The sequence below is a fragment of the Odocoileus virginianus genome, chromosome 9 (genome assembly GCF_023699985.2).
Source record: "Odocoileus virginianus isolate 20LAN1187 ecotype Illinois chromosome 9, Ovbor_1.2, whole genome shotgun sequence".
Classification (NCBI taxonomy): Eukaryota; Metazoa; Chordata; class Mammalia; order Artiodactyla; family Cervidae; genus Odocoileus; species Odocoileus virginianus.
This window is the reverse complement of record NC_069682.1, coordinates 67,691,547-67,714,559: the sequence shown is the minus strand read 5'-3', so window position 1 is coordinate 67,714,559 and position 23,013 is coordinate 67,691,547. Positions and strand designations below refer to the sequence as shown.

At 45.7% G+C, this 23,013-nt stretch overlaps 1 protein-coding gene across 8 annotated transcripts in view; it reads right to left on the bottom strand.

The window, feature by feature from the left end:
* TOX2 (TOX high mobility group box family member 2) overlaps positions 1 to 23,013 on the bottom strand; it is a 148,305-nt gene that overhangs the window by 69,334 nt on the left and 55,958 nt on the right. For 7 of the 8 annotated variants that reach the window (XM_070472670.1, XM_070472671.1, XM_070472672.1 and 4 more), the window contains exon 2: positions 19,885 to 19,950. The exons of the other annotated variant lie outside the window; for it this stretch is intronic. In XM_070472670.1, the coding sequence (XP_070328771.1) occupies positions 19,885 to 19,950 (66 nt within the window). The remainder of the gene's footprint in view (positions 1 to 19,884; positions 19,951 to 23,013) is intronic. 8 annotated transcript variants of the gene reach the window in all.

Below are 23,013 nucleotides of genomic sequence, written 5' to 3'. Positions count from 1 at the left end.
AAAGCTAGCTTGAAAATCAACATTCAAAAAATGAAGATCATGGCATCTGGTCCCATGACTTCATGGCAAATAGAAGGGAATAAGTGGAAGCAGTGACAGATTTTATTTACTTGGGCTCCAAAAGCACTGTGGATGATGACTGAAGCCATGTAATCTTGCTCCTTGGAAGGAAAACTATGACAAACCTAGACAGAGTATTAAAAAGCAGAGACATCACTTTGCCGACAAAGTCCATATAGTCAAAGCCATAGTTTTTCCGGTAGTCATGTACAAATGTGAGAGTTGGACCATAAAAAAGGTTGAGTGCCAAAGAATTCACACTTTTGAATTGTGGTGTTGGAGAAGACTTCTCAGAGTCCCTTGGACTGCAAGGAGATCAATCCTAAAGAAAACTGACCCTGAACATTCATTGGAAGGACTGTTGCTAAAGCTGAAGCTTTAATACTTTGGCCACGTGATGTGAAGTGGAAAAGACCCTGCTGCTAAGAAAGACTGAAGGCAAAAACAAGAAGAGGGTGGCAGAAGATGAAATGGTTAGATAGCATTACCAACTCAATGGACATGAATTTGAGAAAATTCCAGGAGATAGTGAGGAACACTGTAGCCTGGAGTGCTACAGCCCATGAGGCTGCAAAAAGTTTAGGCTTCCCTTGTGGCTCAGCTGGTAAAGCATCTGCCTGCAATGCAGGAGACCTGGGTTCAATCCCTGGGTTGGGAAGATCCCCTGGAGAAGGGAAAGGCTACCCATTCCAGTATTCTGGCCTGGAGAATTCCACAGACTCTAAAGTCCATGGGGTCGCAAAGAGTCAGACACGACTGAGCAACTTTCACTTAGTGACTGAACAACAACAATTGCCTGTCCCCTTCTCTAGAATGTAAATTCCACTGCTGGGTCACTGATTGTCCCAAGGGCCAAGAACAGTGCCTTGCACATAGTAGGGCCTCAATAAATATTTGCTGAATGAAATAACACATGAATGAATGAGAATAGGGGTTTTGGATTGTTGTGTTTGCAGCTGTGTCTCCAGCTCCTAGAACAATGGAGTAAACATTTTTTAATGCATGAATACATGAATGAATTTACTAATAGCCCACTGATGGTACAGAGGGCCAGCTCAGCACCATCTTCCCTGTTCTAAGAAGTTCTAAGAAGTCAGCAAAGATCTGAGGTGGTCTTCTCCTTAGAGATGCTGCTTAGCACAAAGTAATTCTCTTGGTTCCCTGTCCCCACCTTAGAAATCATCTTCCTGCAAATGTGTCTGAATTCCAGCTCTGTCCTTCATAGTCTATATAGCTTTAGGAAATTCATTGCCACTGCTGCTTCTGGATCTCAATTATACCAACTGTGAAAAGAGGGAGTTGGACCAATGGATTTTCAAACCCAAATTCAATCCATGTATGTGTCACTGATTCACAGGTACACAGGCAGACATGAAGTAGCGTTGATTTTAAAAGCATTTTAAAATGATGAGTAGGCTCTCTAGTCATTTCCGTGTTAAAAGAGCTTCTGGGAAAAAATTATGTCTATTTGCAGCTTTTTTTCTTTTCCATTTCTACCTTTTGAAAACTACACAAGTAGCATCACCTAAAAATGTGCCACGCCAGCTGTCTGGGGCTGAAGGCACTGAAGATCTCAGAGACTGGTCTCTGTGAGTGTTCTGAGGTCCTGTGACACTGGGAAAAGCAGGGAAGTCCCCCAGTTTGCGTTGCTCTAGGAACACTGCCCTGTCAGACCCTTCTGAGGCTTACCTGCCTTCAGAGCAGGGTTCCAGTGCCCATCTGGCATCCAAGGACCCCTGCACCAGACCCTGCAGCACCACCTGACACCAGGCACGGTCAGCCCACTGAAGACCCCAGACACTGCATGCTCCGGTATCACCAGGCCCCTGGGCATGCTGGACCCTTTGCTTGGGTCCCTGTCCTTCCAGGTGACACCTGCTCATTCTCAGAACAACCACAGTACCATTCTGCCTTCCCAGGTGGTGGCACCAAGGACAGAGCCCAGCACCCTAAGCCTGTTCTGTACAGAATGGAGCAAGGACTCCTTCTACAGCCTGGACCCCATATTCGCTCTAATATGCCCCAAAAGTCTCATCAGGAGACTGCAACCCAGAGCTCATCCACCCTGCTAAGGTTTACTGTGCCCCCTCTGTGAGCCAGCTTATGCTGTTCCATTTCTCTAAAGCTTTGTTCGAACAATAATAACAGCAAAACATCTACATAGTACTTACCATTTACTCAGCACATCTCTGTCCTATGACTTTTCATACATGAATTTATTTGTCTTCACAACAACTCTAGGAGGTAAGGACCACAATTATATGTATTTCACAGAGGAAGAAAGGGAGGCACTGAGATTTGAAACTTGCTGAAAGTCACAAAGCTGCGAAGGGTTAGGACCAGGATTCCAACTTGAAAGTCTGGCTCAGGGGGTCTGAATCCTTCCAACAACCACTGATGAGCTTGGAAGCAAATCTCCCTTCAGTTGAGCCTTTGGATAAGACCACAGCCCTGATCAACACATCAGCTGAAGTCTCCTGAGAGATCTTGAGCCAGAGGCATTCAGCTAAGCCACACCTGGATTTCTGACCCACGAGAACTGTAAGATAATGAATACATGTTGTTTTTATATTTAAAAGTCTAGCTCTTAATCTCTGTGGGATTCTGCCTCTTTATAAATAGGAGGGACAGGCTCCCTCAGGAACGATGCTGAAGGCCTGTGTTGATTCTGTCTCCATGGGCAGCTCCCAACTGTCTCCTCCCTTATTCTCTGATCTCTCCTCTCCAGCAGTCCTCAGGTGGGCATATGCCTGTGCCCCACCCAGCTGGTAAGCCCCTTGAATGTGGACCCTCCTTAATGTTTGAGGGAGACAGTGTACCCCAGGCTATGCCTCTCAATCTGTAATATGCACAAAAACCACCTGGGGACCTTGATAAAATGCAGGTTTTGACGTAGGAGGTTGGGGTGGGACCTGAGATGCTACATTTCCAACAAGCTCCAGGGGATGCTCCTGGCCCATGGGTCACACTGTGGATAGCAAGGCCTTAGGTATTAAAAGCATAGACTCTGACCCAGACAGACCATGGTTCAAATGTCAGTTCTGTCACATCCCAGCTTGGAATCCTTAACCTCTGAGAGGTGGGAAGACTTACCCAAGATCACATAATAAACGTGGAGCCGTGAACAGAACCCTTGTTCTAACTTCTAGTCCAGAGTCTCAAAACTGCAGCTAGACACCCACTCTCCTGATTCCTGGGCCTGGACATGGCTATTTGGGTGTGTGCATGTATATGCCCTATATATGTCAACACATGTGAATGGGTGTATATGCAGACATATATACATGTTTAAAAAATGTGTATGTGAATGTGCCAAATGTTAGCATGTGTGCCAGGGCATTAGTGAGAGTTGTTCATTCACTCATTATGTCACCAGATATTAACTGAGCTCCTACTATGTGCTAGGTCCCTACTCCCATGAAACCAACAGTCTAGGAGGGAGGCAAACATCCCACAAATAAAAATATCATTTGTGTGTGTCTATATGTGTGTGTACTGTGCATAGCAGTGCCAACAGCTGGGTGCTCTTATTGTCTCCATCTCAACGAGGAAACTGAGGCACTGAGAGGTTGAGTAACTTGCCCAGGGTCACAGAATGATGCTTAACGCTTGCGAAGTTGTATACCAGCAAGCATGACAGGGTGAGTGTGATGAGCATATATGCTTGTACTTGTGCGTGAATGACTGCAGACAAGCGTGTGTGTTGGTGTGGGTGTGTCTGTTGGTGTGTTGGGGTGTATGTGGAGTGTGTGGGTGTGGGTGGTATGTGCATGTGCCCAGAGGCACTTTTCCATAGATAGCTCTAAATATTTAATAAACAAGATTTTCTGACACCACAACATAGCATCACAAGGACACACGGGTACACAAACATGTTTTTAGATGTTCGTGTTTTCAGAGTTCCTAAAATTCTGCCCATGGAGAAATGGGAGTGAAGGTCAGGGCGAGCAGAGCAGAGCATATCCAGGGAAGCCCAGACCCTTTTCTCCCCCGGGGCAGCCCTGGAGCAGCTTCACAGCTCATCATCCATTATGAGGCTGGAAGAATTCTGCCCCTCCCAGGAAGTTACATAAATTGCTCAGGCTGTAATGGGCCAGTCCCTCCACACTCCCAGTGGGAAACGTACTACCCTGGTGAGCCGGTTGACACAAGATACCAATGACCAAACCTGGCTAGGTTCCCTTCTCCATCATATCACATCTCTAAAAACACAGACATCTATACAAATACCCTGATACTTCTTTTTCCTTTTTGTTGAAGCATAGCATATCAATAGGAAGTGCTGAAGTCCTATGTGGACAACTCAATAACAAATCTTCACAAAACAAAAATACTTACGTAACTAGCACCCAAACAAGGACAGAAGACCTACCAGCACCTCCAAAGCCCCTCAAGGCCCCTCACTACCCGCCCTGCCCCCACTACCAGGGTGATCACAATTCAGATGTCTATCACCAGATTAACTCTGTCTGTTTCTGTGCTTTATGTAAATGGAATCATACGGAACACTCTGTTTGGGTATTTGGCTCCTTCCATTCACCCTGTTGTTTGTGAGATTTATGTACTTGGTTATAAATTGCTCCTTCTCGATGCTGTGTAGTATTTCACTGTGTAAGAGTATTCTGCAATCATTTATCCAGTCTGCTGTTGATAGGCATTTGGACTGTTTCTAGTTTTGTGCTTTTATGAAAAGTGCTGCCATGAACATTCTTATACATGTCTTTGGATGGTCAGACGAATGCGTTTCTGTCGAGTGAACGCTCAGGAGTTGAGTTACTGGGTCATAGAGCTCTCGATACTGAGAAATGGGTTTTCCAAAGTGGTTGTACCAATTTATGCAGCAATGTATGAGGACACCAGGGCTTCCCTGGCAGTTTAGCTGGTAAAGAATCCACCTGCAATGCAGGAGACCCTGGGGTGCTTCCAGGGGTGGGGAGATCACCTGGAGAAGGGATAGGCTACCCACTCCAGTATTCATGGGCTTCCCTGCTGGCTCAGACTGTAAAGAATCTACCTGCAATGCAGGAGACCTGGGTTCGATCCCTGGGTTGGGAAACTCCCTTGGAGGAGGGCATGGCAACCCACTTCCAGTATTCTTGCCTGAAGAATCCTGTGGACAGAGGAGCCTGGTGGGCTATCCATGGGATCGCAGAGTTGGACACGACTGAGTGGCTAACACACACATGAGGGCACCTATGCCTCCACATCCTTGCCCAATTTGGTTTCTTCTATTTTTTCCACTTTCTACATTCTGGAGGGAATATTTAATAAAATGTCAAAATGCTTCCTCATCCCTTCTCCTGCTCTCCTATTGCTGTCTGGCAAATGTTTGCTAAGGCTGGCAGCAAGTGTAAAACCATCAGTGCTCCATGTTCATGTATCACACAGACACGATCTCCAGCCACAACCCGCCACTCTAGAGGGTCATCCCAGCACAGGAAATAACCCAAAGGAGCACAGAGTGACTTGAAAGGCCTTGAGCTGTTACAGGAAACTAAGGTTTTCTTGAGGGGCCTTTGATCAGGTCAGGCCACCTCACAATGCAAAGAAGGCTTTCACAGGCGCTCCTTCTCCATCTCCCTCTCCAAAGAAAACACTCATTCCTATGGCTTATCTCCCCATCCTTCACCGGCCAGGCACACCCTCCCCTCCAGGCTCTGCACCCCAGCTACCCAGGCTCCTGAGAGCCACCACCTTGCTCCACGTCCCTGGGCAGTTGTTCAGACTCTGACACCAAGGCAACAGGTGCATCCACAAGGCCCTGGTGCTGGCCTGGCTTGAGGGTATCTGGGCTGGATTCCTGTTTACCTGAAACACAAGCCTCATCTAATTCATGCCACCCTGGCCCTATGTGAAAAAAAAAAATTTTTTTTTTTTTTTCACCAAAAACTGGAGCCTAGCTCCAAACATTTACCTAGCACCTTCACTATTTCACTTCTCTACATGGCACATTCTAACAACAACAAAAACAAAAACATATTCAGCACTGGCCAAGCAGGCTATCCTAGACCCATTAATCAGTCCTCTTAACTAATGTACACCCCCACTTAACCAGTATAACTCAACTGAACTACTTAACTAAGCTACACCCGCTTCTAGTTTTTTTAGCCTGCAGGGTAGGTAATGCTGCTTGCTGCCGCTAAGTAGCTCAGCCATGTCCAACTCTTTGTGACCCTTTAGACTGTAGCCTGCCAGGCTCCTCTGTTCACGGGATTCTCCAGACAAGAATACTCAAGTGGATTGCCATTTTCCTCCTCCAGGGGATCTTCCCAACCAGGGACTGAATCCTCATCTCCTGTGTGTCCTGAAGGCAGATTCTTTACCTGCTGAGTCATCAGGGAAGTAAGGCCAGTAATAATACCCCCGTTTTACAGAACCAGAAAGTTAAGACAAGAGAGGTTAGTGATTTGGTCAAGGTCACACGGGAGAACGAAACAGAGGTAGGAGTCCCAGGGAGCACAGATCTGCCTCTTACTCTAACCTGACTCCCTGAGTCCCTGGCACTCCACACTTTCCCAGGGGCTGGCAGGATGCAGGATGCCAGGTCTGACAGGGACAACCATGTCACACCCAGGCCTTTGTTTCCCATCAGAGTTTCAGGCTTTGACTATATGAGAGACAGAGACACTGGCTGTCTGGACCACATGAAGGCTTTTTAATAATAATGAGAGGAGGCTTGGCAAACCCAGCCTGGGGCACCAGACTGGAGCGTGGTCAAATGGAGGGGGTAGTGGGGAGGGGTCACACATCTTTAGCCGATTGGCAATTATCAGGAGGCATCTTCTATTTCTGTGATGGGGGGAGGCATTTGTTGGTACATTTTAAAAGCAAGATAGTTCCAATACCATCTTTTCAATTTCAACCCTTAATATAATTTGACTGGCATTAGATAAAATAACTGACTGGCCTCCTCTTTGCTGATATTTCTGATGCTGTTTTTATCTCCTGTGCCCACCACATCCTGGGTGGATGAATTTGGCAAGCTGTTTCACCTTGCTGAAAATCAATTTCTTCATCTGTAAGACACAGCACCTCATGCTATTGTTACCCTGCCACGTACCAAGCACTGTAATAAGAACTTTGGGTATAAATGCATCTTATTTACTTCCCCCCATATCATTTTGAAGAACTTCTAAAGACAATATTGAGGCTCAGAAAAGTTGGTTGACTTATCTAGGGTTGCCCAGCCATGAAATGTCAAGACTAGAACTTGAGCCCGGCTCAGTCTTTCTTCCCCTGTCATTACTTTTATAATTCATCTGACCAACAGCATCTCTTTATGGTTGCCCATGGTGGGCTAGAACCTCATTCAGAGTCACCAGACTCCATCTCGGGGGCCCCTTCAGCCTGGGGGCGACTTTAGCCAGCTGGGGGAGGCCAATCTCTGGTTAGTTGAAAAGACCACTGTCCCTTCTAGGGTTCAGGCAGGGGGTGGAAGAGGCCAACCCATCTAACCCTCAGAGACAACCAATCAGCTCCCATTCACAGATGCAAAAACCAGGGCTCAGAGAGAGCACATAAAACCCCCAAGGGCACACAGTGGAAGAGGCTGAAAAGGGCCACAGTCAGGCTCCGGAACCTCCAACAGCCAAGGACCCAGCACTACTCTGGAAAGGTCCCACATCTGGCCCATTTCAACTTGCTAATCCCTGGGTGAGCTTGCACTGTAACAGTGAACAAGTGTGTGAAATCAGGGATTCTCCCATCCTCCCCAGAAAAGACTCAGGCCCTATGTTGAGTTCCAGGTGGCTGGGAGTGGGCAAGGGATGTTGTTTTCAATAAAACCCTTGAAATTACGTTTCCAATGCAATGCTGTTCCCTCCCCCAAGCCATAAACTTCCTGCACCATCTTCATTGTTTCCATCCCTTTTAGAGAGAGTGAACGTTTCCTGGGATTCAATTTCTCTCATAATAGTTGGAAGGAAACAAAACTACATGCTGTAAACATTCACTGCATTGTCCAAGAAATATCAGGATTATGGGGGAGGCATAGTAAGTGCAGTAAGTAAGGTCCTCCCCAACCCCTGCCCCACAAGTGTTCGTTTCTCTGTTGTGTTTGACTCCAAGACTCCCATGGACTGTAGACCGCCAGGCCCCTCTGTCCATGGAATTCTCCAGGCAAGAAATATTGGCATGGGTAGCCATTCTCTTCTTCAGGGGATCTTCCTGACCCAGGGATCGTATCCGGGTCTCCTGCATTGCAGGCAGATTCTTTACCGTCTGAGCCACCAGGAAAGCCCCAAATTTTGCCCACAAATCCATGCCCTATTGTCTCCCATGCCTGTGCCCTCAACTATTCAAACTTTTAACAGTCAGGAGGCTAGAGCTTGAAAACAAATAGATAGATAGATAGATAGATAGATTAGCTATTGCAATACATAATTAAGACTGGTGAGGTGTAAGCACCGACTCTTTCTCAGCAGTTTTCTCTCAATGAAAACAAGAGAGGTTGGTCGATTTTTCCAAGCACACGTGTAGGACACATGAGGGAGTGTTCATTAGTTCAGCCTGACATATACTCAATTCTCTCCATATACATAGCTTGCGTGGTTTTTTTTTCCCCCTTTCATGCATTTTCTTCTCCAGCTGTGAAGTGATATTAAATTTCATCAGATTTGAACACAATCTCTAGTCTTGAAACAGTTTCCTTTAAGGCCCCTCATATTTATTCAGAATTCATGAATCATGTTCCGATAACCGAACCATAATTATTTTTAAAGTGTGATGTTTGTGGCTTTAATAGGAAATGCTTGCAAAAGGCCTTTTCTCTTTGATTGTTTGTAATCTTAGCAGTAATCGCTGCCGTTCCCTTCTCTGCACCACAGCAGGCAGAACACAATTTCATTTTCATATGAATCAGGAGCTCTTCACCCAGGTTTTAATTAAAGCAATAAAAGTCATGTCATCTTTGCCCTTTACAATGTAGACAGACTCAGGGGCCGGAGTTACTAAGCCTAGACTCTTAGATTTCAATAGTGGCAAGAGGTCTTCTGTCTCCTGGTACATTTGCTGGAAGTATTTTTGTTTGCTTCAAAAAGACTATGGCTGTAGTGTCTTCCTCTGTAAAACGGGAGAGCAGCCTTACCTACCTGAGAGACGTGGAGAACACGGAGGCCCCGGGCCTGAGCCCAAGGAAGTGCCTGGTAAATGTTATTACTATCACCAGCAGCAGCACTATTTAGGGCTGGAAAAAGCCAAGAGGCCCTCTTCCTACATTACTCACATGAGCCAGCTGAGGCTCAGAGAGATACCAGTGCAAGGTGAGGGGAACAGGGCAGAGCAGAACCGAAAACCCAGTCTCCCGGTTTTTCCCCATTCCAGGCACCCTTCACTGCCCCCTGCTGGAAGGAGGCTGAACCTTCCAGACAGGGACAGTGCCTGGGGACTGCAGATCTGACCCTCATCAGCAACCTATTTTCTGGCCTCCAGGTTAGACCATCGACCTAGTGGAGGTTGATGCTTGATCCAGGTGGTCAGAAAAACAGACCAGGCATCCTGGGGATGGGGTTGACATGCTTCTCTTTGTCCAAGGTCCCAGGCAGACCACTGTCTGCCTCCCCTACAAATCCCACCCCCAGCCTATTCAGCTCCATCAGCATCCAGTGACTCAAGCCTCTCCAGCGTGTCCCCTTTCCCCAGCCCTTGGCTCTGGCTTCCCATCCATCATGCCCCAGCATCACCTCGAGTCCCTCCAGCTCAGCCATCATGCTGATGATGCTGGGCTCCCAGCTCCTCACCCCCAGGGATGCCTTCTCCACTCTGTCAATGCCCTCTCCCCAGAGAGGAGCGCCTCCATCAACGCCCACGGCTGCTCAGCTTCGAATCACCACTCACGTCCCACTCTGTGATTTCGATGTCCTACTGTCCAGCTTCTCCCCCAGGGGCTCTCTGAGCCCAGGGTGCCCTCTCTTCTCTCCTTTCCCAACTTGGACTCCCAAGTCCTTCATTTCAGTCCCTCTTTTGGGCAACAAAGCTTGGATGTCCTTCTGGTACACCTGCTTGGAAAATCCTTGCCTGGCTTCACTCTATTAATATCCGCCCCGATTGCACCTGAACCAAGAACTCAGTCTTCCATGAAAGTGAAAGTGAAGTCGCTCAGTCGTGTCCGACTCTTTGCAACCCCCATGGACTGTATGTAGCTTACCAGGTTCCTCTGTCCATGGGATGTTCCAGGCAAGAATACTGGAGTGGGTTGCCATTTCCTTCTCCAGATCTTCCCAACCCAGGGATTGAACCCTGGTCTCCCGCATTGTAGGCAGACACTTTACCGTCTGAGCCACCAGTCTTCCATAACCCACCACAGATATCGCAGACCTTCCCCACCCTCTCCAACCTCCAGTGCCCTCTGGGCAGGTGACCCACCCACAATCTCTCTGAGAACAGGTGCTTACTGGTACAGACACCCTCTGCTCCCAGCCATCCTATCTATAAAGCAACACTCCTTTGCTCCTCAGTCCCCCTTCTGGCTGAAAGGCCAGAGCTTCCACCGCCTCCCACCCTCTCCAAAAACTTAAGCCATCAATTATCTCCTCCCTGTCCTGAGCTCTCAGCATTACCCTTTCTCCTAGATGCCTTCTATTGATATTAATTCTAAAGATTCTCTTTTCGTAAAAAAAACAACCCCTTCTAAGGAGTCCTCATCTCATTTGAGCTATGGTCCTTGCTCTTGCCTTCCCCACTAGACTTCTCACACACTATCTAGACTTACCATTTACGTCCTCACCTCATACTCCCTCCTCCATCCACCCTGGGACAGGCAGGACATCCCCTACACATCAGAGCTGGTCCTTCTGAGATCCAGGGTGACTTTCTCTTTGCTAAAACCATCAAATGAATCTCAACTCCTTCCCCAACCAACCCTTCAGAAGCATGGACCTTCTGCTTCTTCTTGTTTAAATTTTATTTAACTTTTTGAAGTGATAATAAGTCATCATGGTTGAAAACCCCCAAAATGTAAAACGGTACAGTGAAAACTCTCTTTGTTATCCTTGTCTACCTTGTCTACCCAATAACCATAACACACACATACAAGGTACAAAGGCACTTTTACTAGTTTCTATATATTCTTCCCTGGTGGCTCAGACTGTAAAGAATCGTGTGCAATGTAGGAGACCTAGGTTCAATTCCTGGGTTGGGTAGATCCCCTGGAGAAGGGAATGGCTACCCACTCTTGCCTGGAGAATTCTATGGACAGAGGAGCCTGGTGAGCTACATTCCATGGGGTTGCAAAGAGTCAAACACGACTGAGTGATTAACACTTTCACTTTTATATATCCTTCCAGAGTTATACAAACACACAGAAACATACATTCTTACTACACTTTCAGCATAAATGGTAATATACTATACTTACTGTTCATTGCTTTTTTCAGTAAGTAATGTGTCTAAAGAATTCTATCACTTCTGTTTCCTCATTCTGTCTCTACAACCACACAGTATTCCATTTGCTAGATGCACATAATTTCTGCAACTAGTCCCATGTTACTGAACTTTTGATTTTTTTTCCAATTTTTTGCCATTATAAACAGTGCAAAAATGAATAAGCTTGAATACATCATTTCTCATGTATGCAGATATATCTGTAGGGTATATTTCCAAAAAATGAATTCCTAGGATAAAGGTTGATGCATTTTTAATTTTGATAGATGCTACCAATTTGCCTTCCATAAGGGTTATACCAATTTACTCTCCTTTCAGTAATGTATAAAAGTGCCTCTTTCCCCCTATGGGCTCCAGCAGAGTTTGTTATCAAATCTCTGGATTGTTGCCAATCTAATAGGTGAAAATGTTAGTTTTGTTCCTCTCATGCACTAATTTTAGCATTTTTCATATATTTAATATCCATTTATATTTATTTATCTGTAAACTATTGCTCACTGGGTTTTGAATTGATTTCTAGGAACTCTTTATATATGAAGGGAAATCAGTCCTTTCACTATATCATAAGTTGAAAACATTCTTGCCCAGTTTTTTGTTTGTCTTTTGACTTGACTCATGGTATTTTGGTGATGCCGAAGTTGTGCTTCATTTCAATTTATGGTCAACATTTTGATGCCTTTTCTTTTAAGACTGAGTCATGGAAACACTTTTCCTACTCCAAAGTTGTAATGTGTACTGCAAAGACTTTTTTCTAGTGCCTTTATGGTTTTCTTGAGTACATTTAAAATTTTAATTTATTTAAAGTTTATCTTTTGATAGGGAAGTGGCTGGGCCCAACAGCACCTTTCCCCAGATCTCCTCCTTCCTTCTTTGAACCCTGCCCTTGGCTTCTAAGACTCCACGGTCCCTACTTCTCCAGCCATTGATTTTCAACCTATTTCACAGTGTCTTCTCCTCTGTTTTGCTTTCAAATGTTAGACCTCAACACTTCAAGAATCACTTGCCCTCTGGTCTTCTCACTCCCTTTTCCCTCCGTAAATTTCATCCTCTCAAGGTTTTAATACCCTGGGCAAAAGACTTTCAAATTCATTTCCACCGTAAGCTTCAGACTTGTATAAGCATCTACGTACTTGGACATCTTTACTTGGATGGACATCTCCAATGTAACACATCCAATTCTGGCCTTATCAAACCTGCATCTCCCCAGACGATTTCCAACTTAGAAAACTGTGCCATTGTGCCGGAAAACAGACTCATCACAGAAGACTAAGAGTCATCCTTTACTCCTTTATCTCTCTCTCCCTCTGCATTCATCATCATCAAGACCCTCCAACTTTATTTCCAAAACACATTTCAGATCCATCCACTTCTTCCCATCTCCTCTGCCTCTACACAGTCTAGGACAACACATCATTCTTCACTTTGACTATTACCACACCCTCCCATTTGGTATTCCTGTATCCAATCTTGCCATTGAGAATTTTTAAGCCCTCTGCAAATCTGATCACATCATTCAATCTCAAGTCTCTCTCTGTCTCTCACTAACAAAGTCTAGTAACTTGCTTTGACTACTAAATTACGCTGGAAGTAGTCATGTGCCAGTTTTCTCTCTCTCTAACACACACATACAAACATATACACAAGCTCTTTCAATAATTCTTAAAACAAAGTCTGAAATATTTAGCAGAACTGCTGCTTATAGATAGCCAATATGCACATAAAAAAGATGCTCGGTATCTCTATTAGAGAAATACAAATCAAAACTACAGTGAGGTATCACCTTACACTGGTCAGAATGGCTATCATCAAAACATCTACAAACAACAAGTGCTGGAGAGGGTGTGGAGAAAAAAAGGAATGCTCTTATACTGTTGGTAGGAATGTAAATTGGCACAGCTGCTACAGAAAACAGTATGGAGGTTCCTTAAAAAAACTAAAATAGAATTGCCATATGATCCAGCAATCCCACTCCTGGGTATATATTTGGAAGAAACTCTAATTTGAAAAGATACATGCACCCCAATGTTCACAGCAGCACTGTTCACAATAGCCAAGAAGCAACCGATACGTCCATCGACAGATGAATGGATAAAGAAGATGTGGCATGTATGTACTCAGCCATAAAAAAGAATGAAATAATGCCATTTGCACTAACATGGATGGACCTAGAGATGATCATACTAAGTCAGAAAGAGAAAGACAAATACCGTATGCTATCATTCATATGTGCAATCTAAAATATGATACAAATGAACTTACCTACAAAGCAGAAACAGACTCACAGACACGGTTACCGAAGTGGAACTGGGGTGAGGGAGGGATAAATTAGGAGTCTGGGATTAGCAGATACAAACTACTATATATAAAATAAACAACAAGGACATACTGGACAGCACAGGGAACTATATTCAATAGGCAGTAATAAACCATAATGGAAAAGAATATGAAAAAACATATATGTACATATATAGCCGAACCACTTTGCTGCACAATGAAAAGTAACACATTATAAATCAATATACTTCAGTCAAAAAGTGGTATTGACAGGCACAAGACTGGAAAACTACCCACAGCCAGGGAGGCTGTAACGAGGAGGTGATACTTCCAATGGCCCTGAAAGAACAAACAGGTATTCGCTGGGTGAGAGTGGCCAGGGGATTCCCATCAGAGGAAACACTGCACACAGAGGCAGAGAGCCGTAAATGAGCACAAGAAGTGACCAGAGGCTCACCTCCTGTGACCAAAGCATTATTTACGGTAATAAAAACAATAAAAAGAAGACACAGTTAGTTTTTTTTTGAACACTGGTACTTTACATCCTCTCTTAGGTTAGGTTCTCTTGAAGTGGCACTGAGATGGGGATTCCCATGAGAGCGACTTACTGAGAAGTGACTCTAGCGAAGGGGAGGGAGGGAAGCAGGACAGGGCGGAGAGGATGGAGCTGAGGGAGGAAGGATGCCGTCTCAGCTGGAGTTGCCCAGAACTCCATGGGGAGTGGCCCAGCTGGTCCCTCTAGGGACAAGGGGCATGGCCTTCTAGACCTCTCCCATTCCCCTTCCTGACTCATGGTCCCTGTTTGGCAGAGAATTCTCTAGGGAAGGGGCAGCTCTGAACAGGTAAAAGCCAACTCACAACACCTGGGTAATGGATGTCTTGGGCAGGTGAAGGGAATCCGCGGGGGAGGTACCAGTAGAATCCACATCACACACCTCATTTAGTTCTCAAAACATCTTAGGGCAGAGGTCCCCAACCTGATGACCTGAGGTGGAGTTGATGTAATCATAATAAGAATAAAGTGCACAATAAATGTAATGTTCTTGAATCATCTCAAACCTTACTGCCCCCACCACCACCACCACCACACTATCTGTGAAAAAACTGTCTTTCAGGAAACTGTGCCCAAACGATGGGAACTGCTGCCTTAGGAGAGAGGCATTATTTCTCCCACTGGACAGAAAGCTGACATAAATTAATAAGGTCATTTGGCTGGTATATGGGAAATCTGGAATTTTTGGTAATCTGGAAATCTGGTATATGGAAATCTGAATTCAGGTCTGCTAAGACCCAAGCCCAGTTCTTTTCCTCCTCACTCTCATCCCAGGCAGGAAGGGGGCAACTCTTTCTGGGTCACTTGACCAGGAACAATCAATCCCTGTAACTCTTCAATGGGGTATCCTCTCAGGATGGGGAAGAGCTGGTCTCTATCAGGCCTGCCACCCCTAGAAACTACTGATGGGCCAGAAATTATGTCTGACTACTGCATCTCAGGCTCAGACCATCCAGTAAAGTCTGGTAGCAAAGAAACTCAAGGTCCTCAAGGGAGGGAAGAAAAGGGATAATATATGGAAACTAAAGCTGCTATGCAGGAATTTTGTAGACTTGCAAAAAAGCAAACAATGAAGCATGCATTTACAAAAGAAACGTCAAGCTATGAGAACCAGTTTGAAAGGTTTTACGAGGGGACACAGTTGGCTAACATACATCCTCTAGGAGCCTCTGTCTCAGCTACAGAGATAAGGAATACCATGTTTCAGGAGAAGGTTACCTTAAAGAGCAAGGTTTTTAACATGATGAAATTGGACTTTCTGGAAGGAAACATCTTACACATAGAGCTTTTATGCATAATAAGTGCCCAATAAACATTTGGTAAATAGATGTCACTTGTATTTAACTGTATTTATAAAATACAGTTGTATTTATAATAATACAATGTAAAAACAATTTATTTTATACATATAAATACAATTATTATAACATATTTATAAAATGCATTTCATGCCATTGCAAGTGTTTATCCTCTGAATCCTCTATTAGCTATGAGGCCTTTGCTTGCCCACATGTTTATGTCCATCCCTTGATAACCAGGACAATACAATTCTTACGGTTGATAAGACCACACACCATGGCTAGTTCTCATGTACAAATGTGCATGTGTGGGTTCAAGCAAGCATTCCAGGGAAAAGACTGGAAGGAAAGACACAGAACTTTTGCATTAAGAATTATAGGCCTTGTCCTATTCAATAGATGTCCTTCATCTATTCAACAGATGAACAGATAAAGAAGATGTGGTGTGTATATATGTATCTATATATATGCATATATATATAATGAATACTATGCAGTGATAAAAAAGAATGAAATATTGCCACTTGCATTGTCATGGATGGACCTAGAGAACATCACTCTAAAATGAAGTAAGCCAGACAAAGACAATACCATATGATATCACTTATATGTGGAATATAAAAAAATGACACAAATGAACTTATTTATAAAACAGAAATAGACTCACAGACATAGAAAACACATTTAAGGTTACCAAAGGGGAAAGGGGAATGAGGGATAAATTAGGAGTTTGGGATTAGCAGATACACACACTATATATAAAATAGATAAACAACAAGGACCTACTGTATAATACAGGGAACTATATTCAATAGCTAGTAATAAATTATCATGGAAAAGAATCTGAAAAAGAATATATACACATATATATGTGTGTATGTATGTATAAAATAACCAAATCACTTTTCTACACACCTGAAACTAACACAACAACATAAATAAGCTATACTTCAATAAACAAAAAGAACTAGAGGTCAGTGGAACCCTACCAAACCACTGGAGCTGCAGGTCTTATTTTTATTTTTAAGTAAAATTAGCATGTACTACATCCCACATGTTTCCCATATGTGACAGTTTGTTAAAAGATCATATTACTTTGCAGTGCTTCCCATCAACAGAGTTTATTTTCTCATTCCTTGACTCTAGACTGACCCTGTGACTTGCTTTGATCAACAGTCTGTGCTAGAAGTAGTCATATGCCAGACTTCAAGAGGTCTTGCAGCTTTGGCTCTTGCTGCTCTGGGAACCCTTCTCCCACCAGGTAAACAAATTCGGTCTAGCCTGCTGGAGCAGGAGAGACCATCTGAAGTAGAAGGGATTCCCCCATAACAATTAGCCAACAGCCTACCTGGCTGCTGACGGTTGCACTTAAATGATCCTAGCCATGACCAGAAGAGCCACCCAGCTGAACTCAACCAAACTTCCAAGCCATAGAGTCATGAATTAGATGAATATTTGTGTTTTAAACCACTAAGTTTGGGGGGTGGGGTGTGCAAGTTATGTAGCAAAAGCTAATCGATACACTTTAAGAAGTCTAGACTGTAATTGCTAAGGCTGCTCACGTCAAGGTTAGCTCACGCCACCATATGGACTCTGGGAATCCTGATGTCTCCTTTATAAAGTTCTAAGTTGGGGAGACTCTGAGTGACAGTGCATGAGACCAGGAAGGACCGTTAGGGGGTCCAACCACATTGTTCCACTGTTAAGGAATGCATTCATTACATACATGTTTCCCGAATGCCTCCTTTGTGCCAGGCAGCATGGCCCATCAGGAAGGCACAACAAAGAATAAGGGAGACCAGATCCTTCCCTCAGGGAGGTCACAGTCTAGTTGGAAATCAGATGTTAAACAAGTCATTAAACAAATAAGCAAAAACCACAGTAACAAACGCTGTGAACTAAAAGGACGTGGTACCATGAAAGACAATTATGGAGAAGGGACCTACTTGGATTCGGGGCTCACATAGAGGGCTCTAAGGAAGAGACATTTAGGCCGAAGCAAGTTGACAATAGCCTTGAGGTGGGAACGGAGCTCTCCACAAACACAATAAGGTAACGCGAAGCTCTGAGTCCCAGCCGTGCAGATTCACATTCCGTCTCTACCACTCCCTGGCGGAGTCAGTCAACATCCCAGAGCCTCAGTCGCCTGTTCTATGAAATGTCTTATTTTTTCACGACACTTCTCAAAGCTGTCCTGAAAGCCAGTTGAAATAACCACATTTATTTGTCCTGCAGCTCCCCCTCGTGGGGCGGTGCCCTTCTGCCCAAGCCTCGAGCAGACACAGAGCTCCTGAGGCCCACTTGCCCTTCCCGGCGGAAGTGCAGTACCAACCCTCTCCACTAGGGACCGAGCCAGAGCAGACTCCAGCGTAATAGTTCTGAGTCAGGATGTTAGCAATCCAAAGCTTTGGCCACCTGATGCGAAGGGTGGACTCGTTAGAAAAGATGCTGATGCTGGGAAGGATTGAAGGCAGGAGGAGAAGGGGACGACAAAGGACGAGATGGTTGGATGGCATCACCGACTCAATGGACAGGAGTTTGAGTAAGCTCCAGGAAATGGTGAAGGACAGGGAGGCCTGGTGTGCTGCAGTCCATGGGGTCACAAACAGTCAGACACGACTGAGGAACAACAAATCGAAACACTGTGAAAGGACTCAGATAAGAGGTTCAGGAGTAAGCTCTGGTTTTTGAACCAACCACATTTCCTAGTGGCTTATGGACAATTAAATGACTTCTGTGATTTCTTCCAAAATTGGCATTTCCAGAACTGGAGTCTTACCCAGCAGTTCTTGCAGCTTGTCAGTGCAATATAAAGGCAGCTTTTCAGCAGCCCCTCTGGTGCTCACATGGTCACAGACCAGAGAAGGGGATGACATGTGGGCCCACAGGCGCCTTGCTACAGTTGCTGGGGGGTGAGGTGGGGGTCGGGGTGGGTGTGGGCTCCAGCGCCCTGTAACAGAGTTTCCACACCACGCTGAGACGTAGTCTCTTTTCTTGTCAGTAGTGTTCCCCAAGAGCCACAAGCCCATGTCTTTCTCATCTGTGTCCCCAATAGAACCTCTCACGTAGCAGGGCACATAAATATTTGTGAATTAATAGGCTTCTGTTTCTCCAACTGGAAAATGTGATCCCAGCCACCCAACTGCCATGACTGCCACGATTACACAGCCAGAGAGGCCACAGCAGCTCCAGGGACAGGCTTGTCTCCCAGATCCATCAAGTTGGTCAATGGCTATGAAATCCCTCCGCCCTCCATCCAGCACCCCAAGCTGCTGCCACCCAGGAGGTACCACTGGGAAGCATCTTCTAGGATCTTTGCAGGACCCTCCTTGGGGTCCCAGACTTCAGTGAGGACCCTCTGTGGCATCTGAGTCTAGAGTGAGGATGCTCCTGGCTGAGAGAGACCTTAATTTTCAGAGACCAGGCTAGTAGTGGAAAATCTGTCCAACTGGTGTCTGGGACTCACGGGGGGCTGGACTGGGGCCAGGGCTGGTCTTCCCTGGGATGACTCAGCTTCTGTCCCCACCAAGAAAAACTGCACAGGAAGCCTCCACTCTCCTCCCTTTCCTCCACGTCTACAACCCTCCCCAGAGCATGAGACAACTCCAGGTGGGCAGGAGAACCCTGAATGCTGATGTATGGGTGTTAGCGCCTAAACACCAGCGCCTGTCCCCATGGGTGCTGTGTTGTGGTAAGAGGCAGGGCCACCAGGGCCATGTGACATGTATATTTGGTGCAGCTGAAAATCTCCCCTCTGTGCGTGGAGAGCGCAGACAACACATTTCGAGTTTTATCAAGTTTTCAACCCAGGTAGTTGATTTACAGGAAACACTACAGTCCCAGTTTGTCCATTTGAAGGAAAACTCAATCGACGTTGCTTTCTAAAAAAATCAGAAGTTTATAGACTTGGTTCAAAAAAGCTTATAAAGGCTTTCTTTTTTTTGTTGTTGTTAAAAAATTATAGTCTAATTTGGAAAGTTACCAGTAGAAGAACAATGACATTTATGATTTAGACAGGCTTCTTAACAATTAGATGTTTTTTTGTTTTTTTAATTTTTTAAAATTTTTTGCTGCACACAAGGCACCTGGGATCTTAGCTCCCCAACCAGGGACTGAACCCATGCACCCTGCATCGGAAGTGCAGAGTCTTAACCACTGGACCACCAGCGAAGGCCCTAACAATTAGATGTTACAACCAATTTATATCCTTGATCATTCTGAGAGGGGACAGTAGGGGGCTATGCCTCCAGCTCTGCACCCCTGCCACCCCACCCTGAGAGCAGCTCAGCTCCAGCAGCCCAAGGGAGGCTGGGCACCCACCTGGCTGGTTGATAGGAGCTCTGGGTTTCCGTCACTCATCCCCACGTAGGCACTCTCACCATCAAACTGGAACAGAGAAACAGAGAGGCAGCTCTGATGAAAATGTTCTCCAGAAGGGCCCAGGAGAAGCCCAAGGAGGTCAGGGGACTCTAGTACTGAGGGGAAAAGACTGGAAGCTGGAGGAGCAAAGACTGAACCCAAGATGCCCAGTCTCTGTTTCAGCAGAGCTCTCTCTAGGGTAGAAGGAGGCGTCCTTATTCCATGACCTTCATGGCTTGGGTTCATCACAGTAGGATACAGAGAGGAATACCTTTCTGCCCTTTACACCTTGTCCAGAGATGTGACAGACTGCTTTGTCAGATACTGAGCGCCCCATCTCTGGAAGTATGCAAATATTTCTCCTGTCCAAAATGACATCAGGCACTCAGCTAGAGCTGGAATTCCACATGCTGGAGGGAGGCCAAGATCTTCAGAGCCCTGGGATCAGGACAGCCTGCCCCCGACTCATCCTCCAGGTATTACCATCCGAAGGGGCTCTGTCCCCTTACCCTTGCTCTTCAGGCCGTCCCTGACCACAGGCATTGAGGACTGTGGTAGAAACCAGCTACAGGAACTACAACCCTGGGTTTTGAGAGCTGCCAGGGCTGGGTTTGGGAAAATATGTCTGCAAGAGGGAGCAGGTGTAGCTGGAGAAGCGGGGGCTCCGGAGCCGCTGGCTCCCCTTTCTCAAGATGTGTGACCTTGAGCTGGAGACTAAACTCCGGAGATGCCTGTCAAAAGGGGAGACAGAGGTAAACCTCCCTCCTGGGGATGCTGCACCAGAAAGCGCAAAGCTGTTGGCTCCATTCCAGTTCCCTTTACTTGAGACAAGCGTCTGCGATCAGGTTCTCTAGAAGCAGAGCCTGAGACAAGGATTCAAAGGCATGTGATCTTTGAGAAGTGCGCTTTAGGAATAACCTGTAAGGAAGGGAGGGATCAGAATAGGGTAGGGGAAGAAGCGAACCAAGGAGGGGGCCCCAGTGGAGGCTTGCTGTAGCTTCATCCCACCACAAGCTTGCTCGGGGGCAGGGATGGTACCTCAGAGTTGTTCCTGCCTGAAGCCAGGGGCGGGGCTTCTGTAGCCCATGCACGTCAGTCGTTGGCTGTGACTTAAGGGACAAAAGGGAGCCATGACCTGAGAAGGGTGGCCCCCGTTTGGCCCAGGACATTTCTGCAGTGAACTGTGCCAGCGGTGAGCCATTTTCGGCCTGTGCTATCCCTGGTGGTTCAGACGGGAAAGAATCTGTCTGCAATGCAGGAGACCGGGGTTCGAACCCTGGGTCAGGAAGATCCCTTGGAGAAGGGGAAAGGCAACCCACTCCAGTATTCTTGTCTGGAGAATTCCACGGACAGAGGAGCCTGGTGGGCTACAGTCCATGGGGTCACAAAGAGTCGGACACAACTGAGCAACTAATACTTTCCCAGCAGATGGGGGACAATATTGTCCAGCTGTGCTGGACAATAAAGGGATCTGGGTGGGGTATCAACACCAGCTGTCCATTTTATTGCAATTGAAAAGAATTTTTTATTAGGTTATATTCACATGATTTAAAATTCCCAAAGTACACAAAGAGCAACAGAAGGAAAAGTCGCCGGCCCCCACCTCCCAGGCATCCACTGCCCCTCTCCAGAGACAATCACTGCATCTACCAGCTTTCCATACATCCTTTCAGAGAGAGTCCCTGCATACACATTAGAGTCACTTCTTTTCTATAAATGACAATGCTCTATACACACCATTTCGCACCTTATATTTCTCCTAGCAACACATCCTGGAAAGTGTTTTATATCAGATCATAATTTTGTCTTCTGGTGTGCCCTAGCATGGCTGTAACATATATATTGAACTACTTGAGCACACGGGCAATTGATTTGTTTCCAGGTTTGTGCTATTCTCACATTGCTCTGGTGAATATTTTTGTACATCCGTCATTTTGCATGGGTCTGAGTCTATCTGTAGGATTAATCTGAATAATCGCTGCATCCAACAGTGGGTGCATCTGTAATTTGGATGGACATCACCAAGCGGTACGTGTGGAGGTTGGAAAAGCCCACACTCCCACAATCATCAGTTCATCCAGACCCTCTTTGCTCAGAGAGGTTTTCATAACAAACTGGCTCAGACACCAGCCTCTGACCTCGGTCGGCTCCGAAGCCCACACACCCGACTCCCCTTGCCCTGCTCACCCTTGCTCATCATTCCATCGCCCCTTCACCTTCTAGCTTTCTATGTAATTTACTTATTTACCACATTCATTGCTCATAGTTGGATTTCTCCTATGAAAATGAAGGGCCTTTGAGGCCAAGGGGTCTTAGTCTTTCTGTACACTGCCTGATATTTGGATGCCTCCCAAATATCTAGACTAGCACCTAACACGGGATAGGTACTCAATAAATGCTTGTTGAATGAATGAATGAAGCAACCACTACATCACTTGCGTTGTCTTTTACCAGACCAATCTTTTCATCAGGGCAGTGGCATTAGGATTTATACCCAAGTGCCTTCCCAACACAGGGATGGACAGTCCTTCAGTGACTGCTGGATTCACAAAAGAAAAGGCTGTGCCATGCCTAGAGTCTGGACATGACCCCAAATGCAGGGCTTCATCCACCACATGGAGTTCAGGCTTCAAGTCTCTGCTCAGAAGCCACCTCCTCCGGACATCATTGCTTTCACTTCCTTCAGTCCCTCTAACAGCCTAGATTGTCTCTACATCTATCCGCTGCCCAGCGTGGAGCAGTGTGAAGGCTGGAACTGTGTCCTGATGGTTTCCCAAGCCCCCAACACCCGGCAAGACTGGTATCAAGGACAGGACTATGACTTGGGCAGCATAGAGAGTTCTCAACAAAAGCTCCTAGGTTCTATCTGATAGATCACTGTGGCCCTATATTTACTCTTTGATAAAAATTAGACCTTTCTAAAAATCGCACATAATTGATATGTATGTCCTAAAAGAAAGAGGGTTTCCTTTGTGGCTTAGCTGGTAAAGAATCCGCTTGCAATGCGAGAGACCTGGATTCGATCCCTGGGTTGGGATGATCCCCTTGAGAAGAGAAAGGCTACCACTCCATATTCTGGCCTGGAGAATT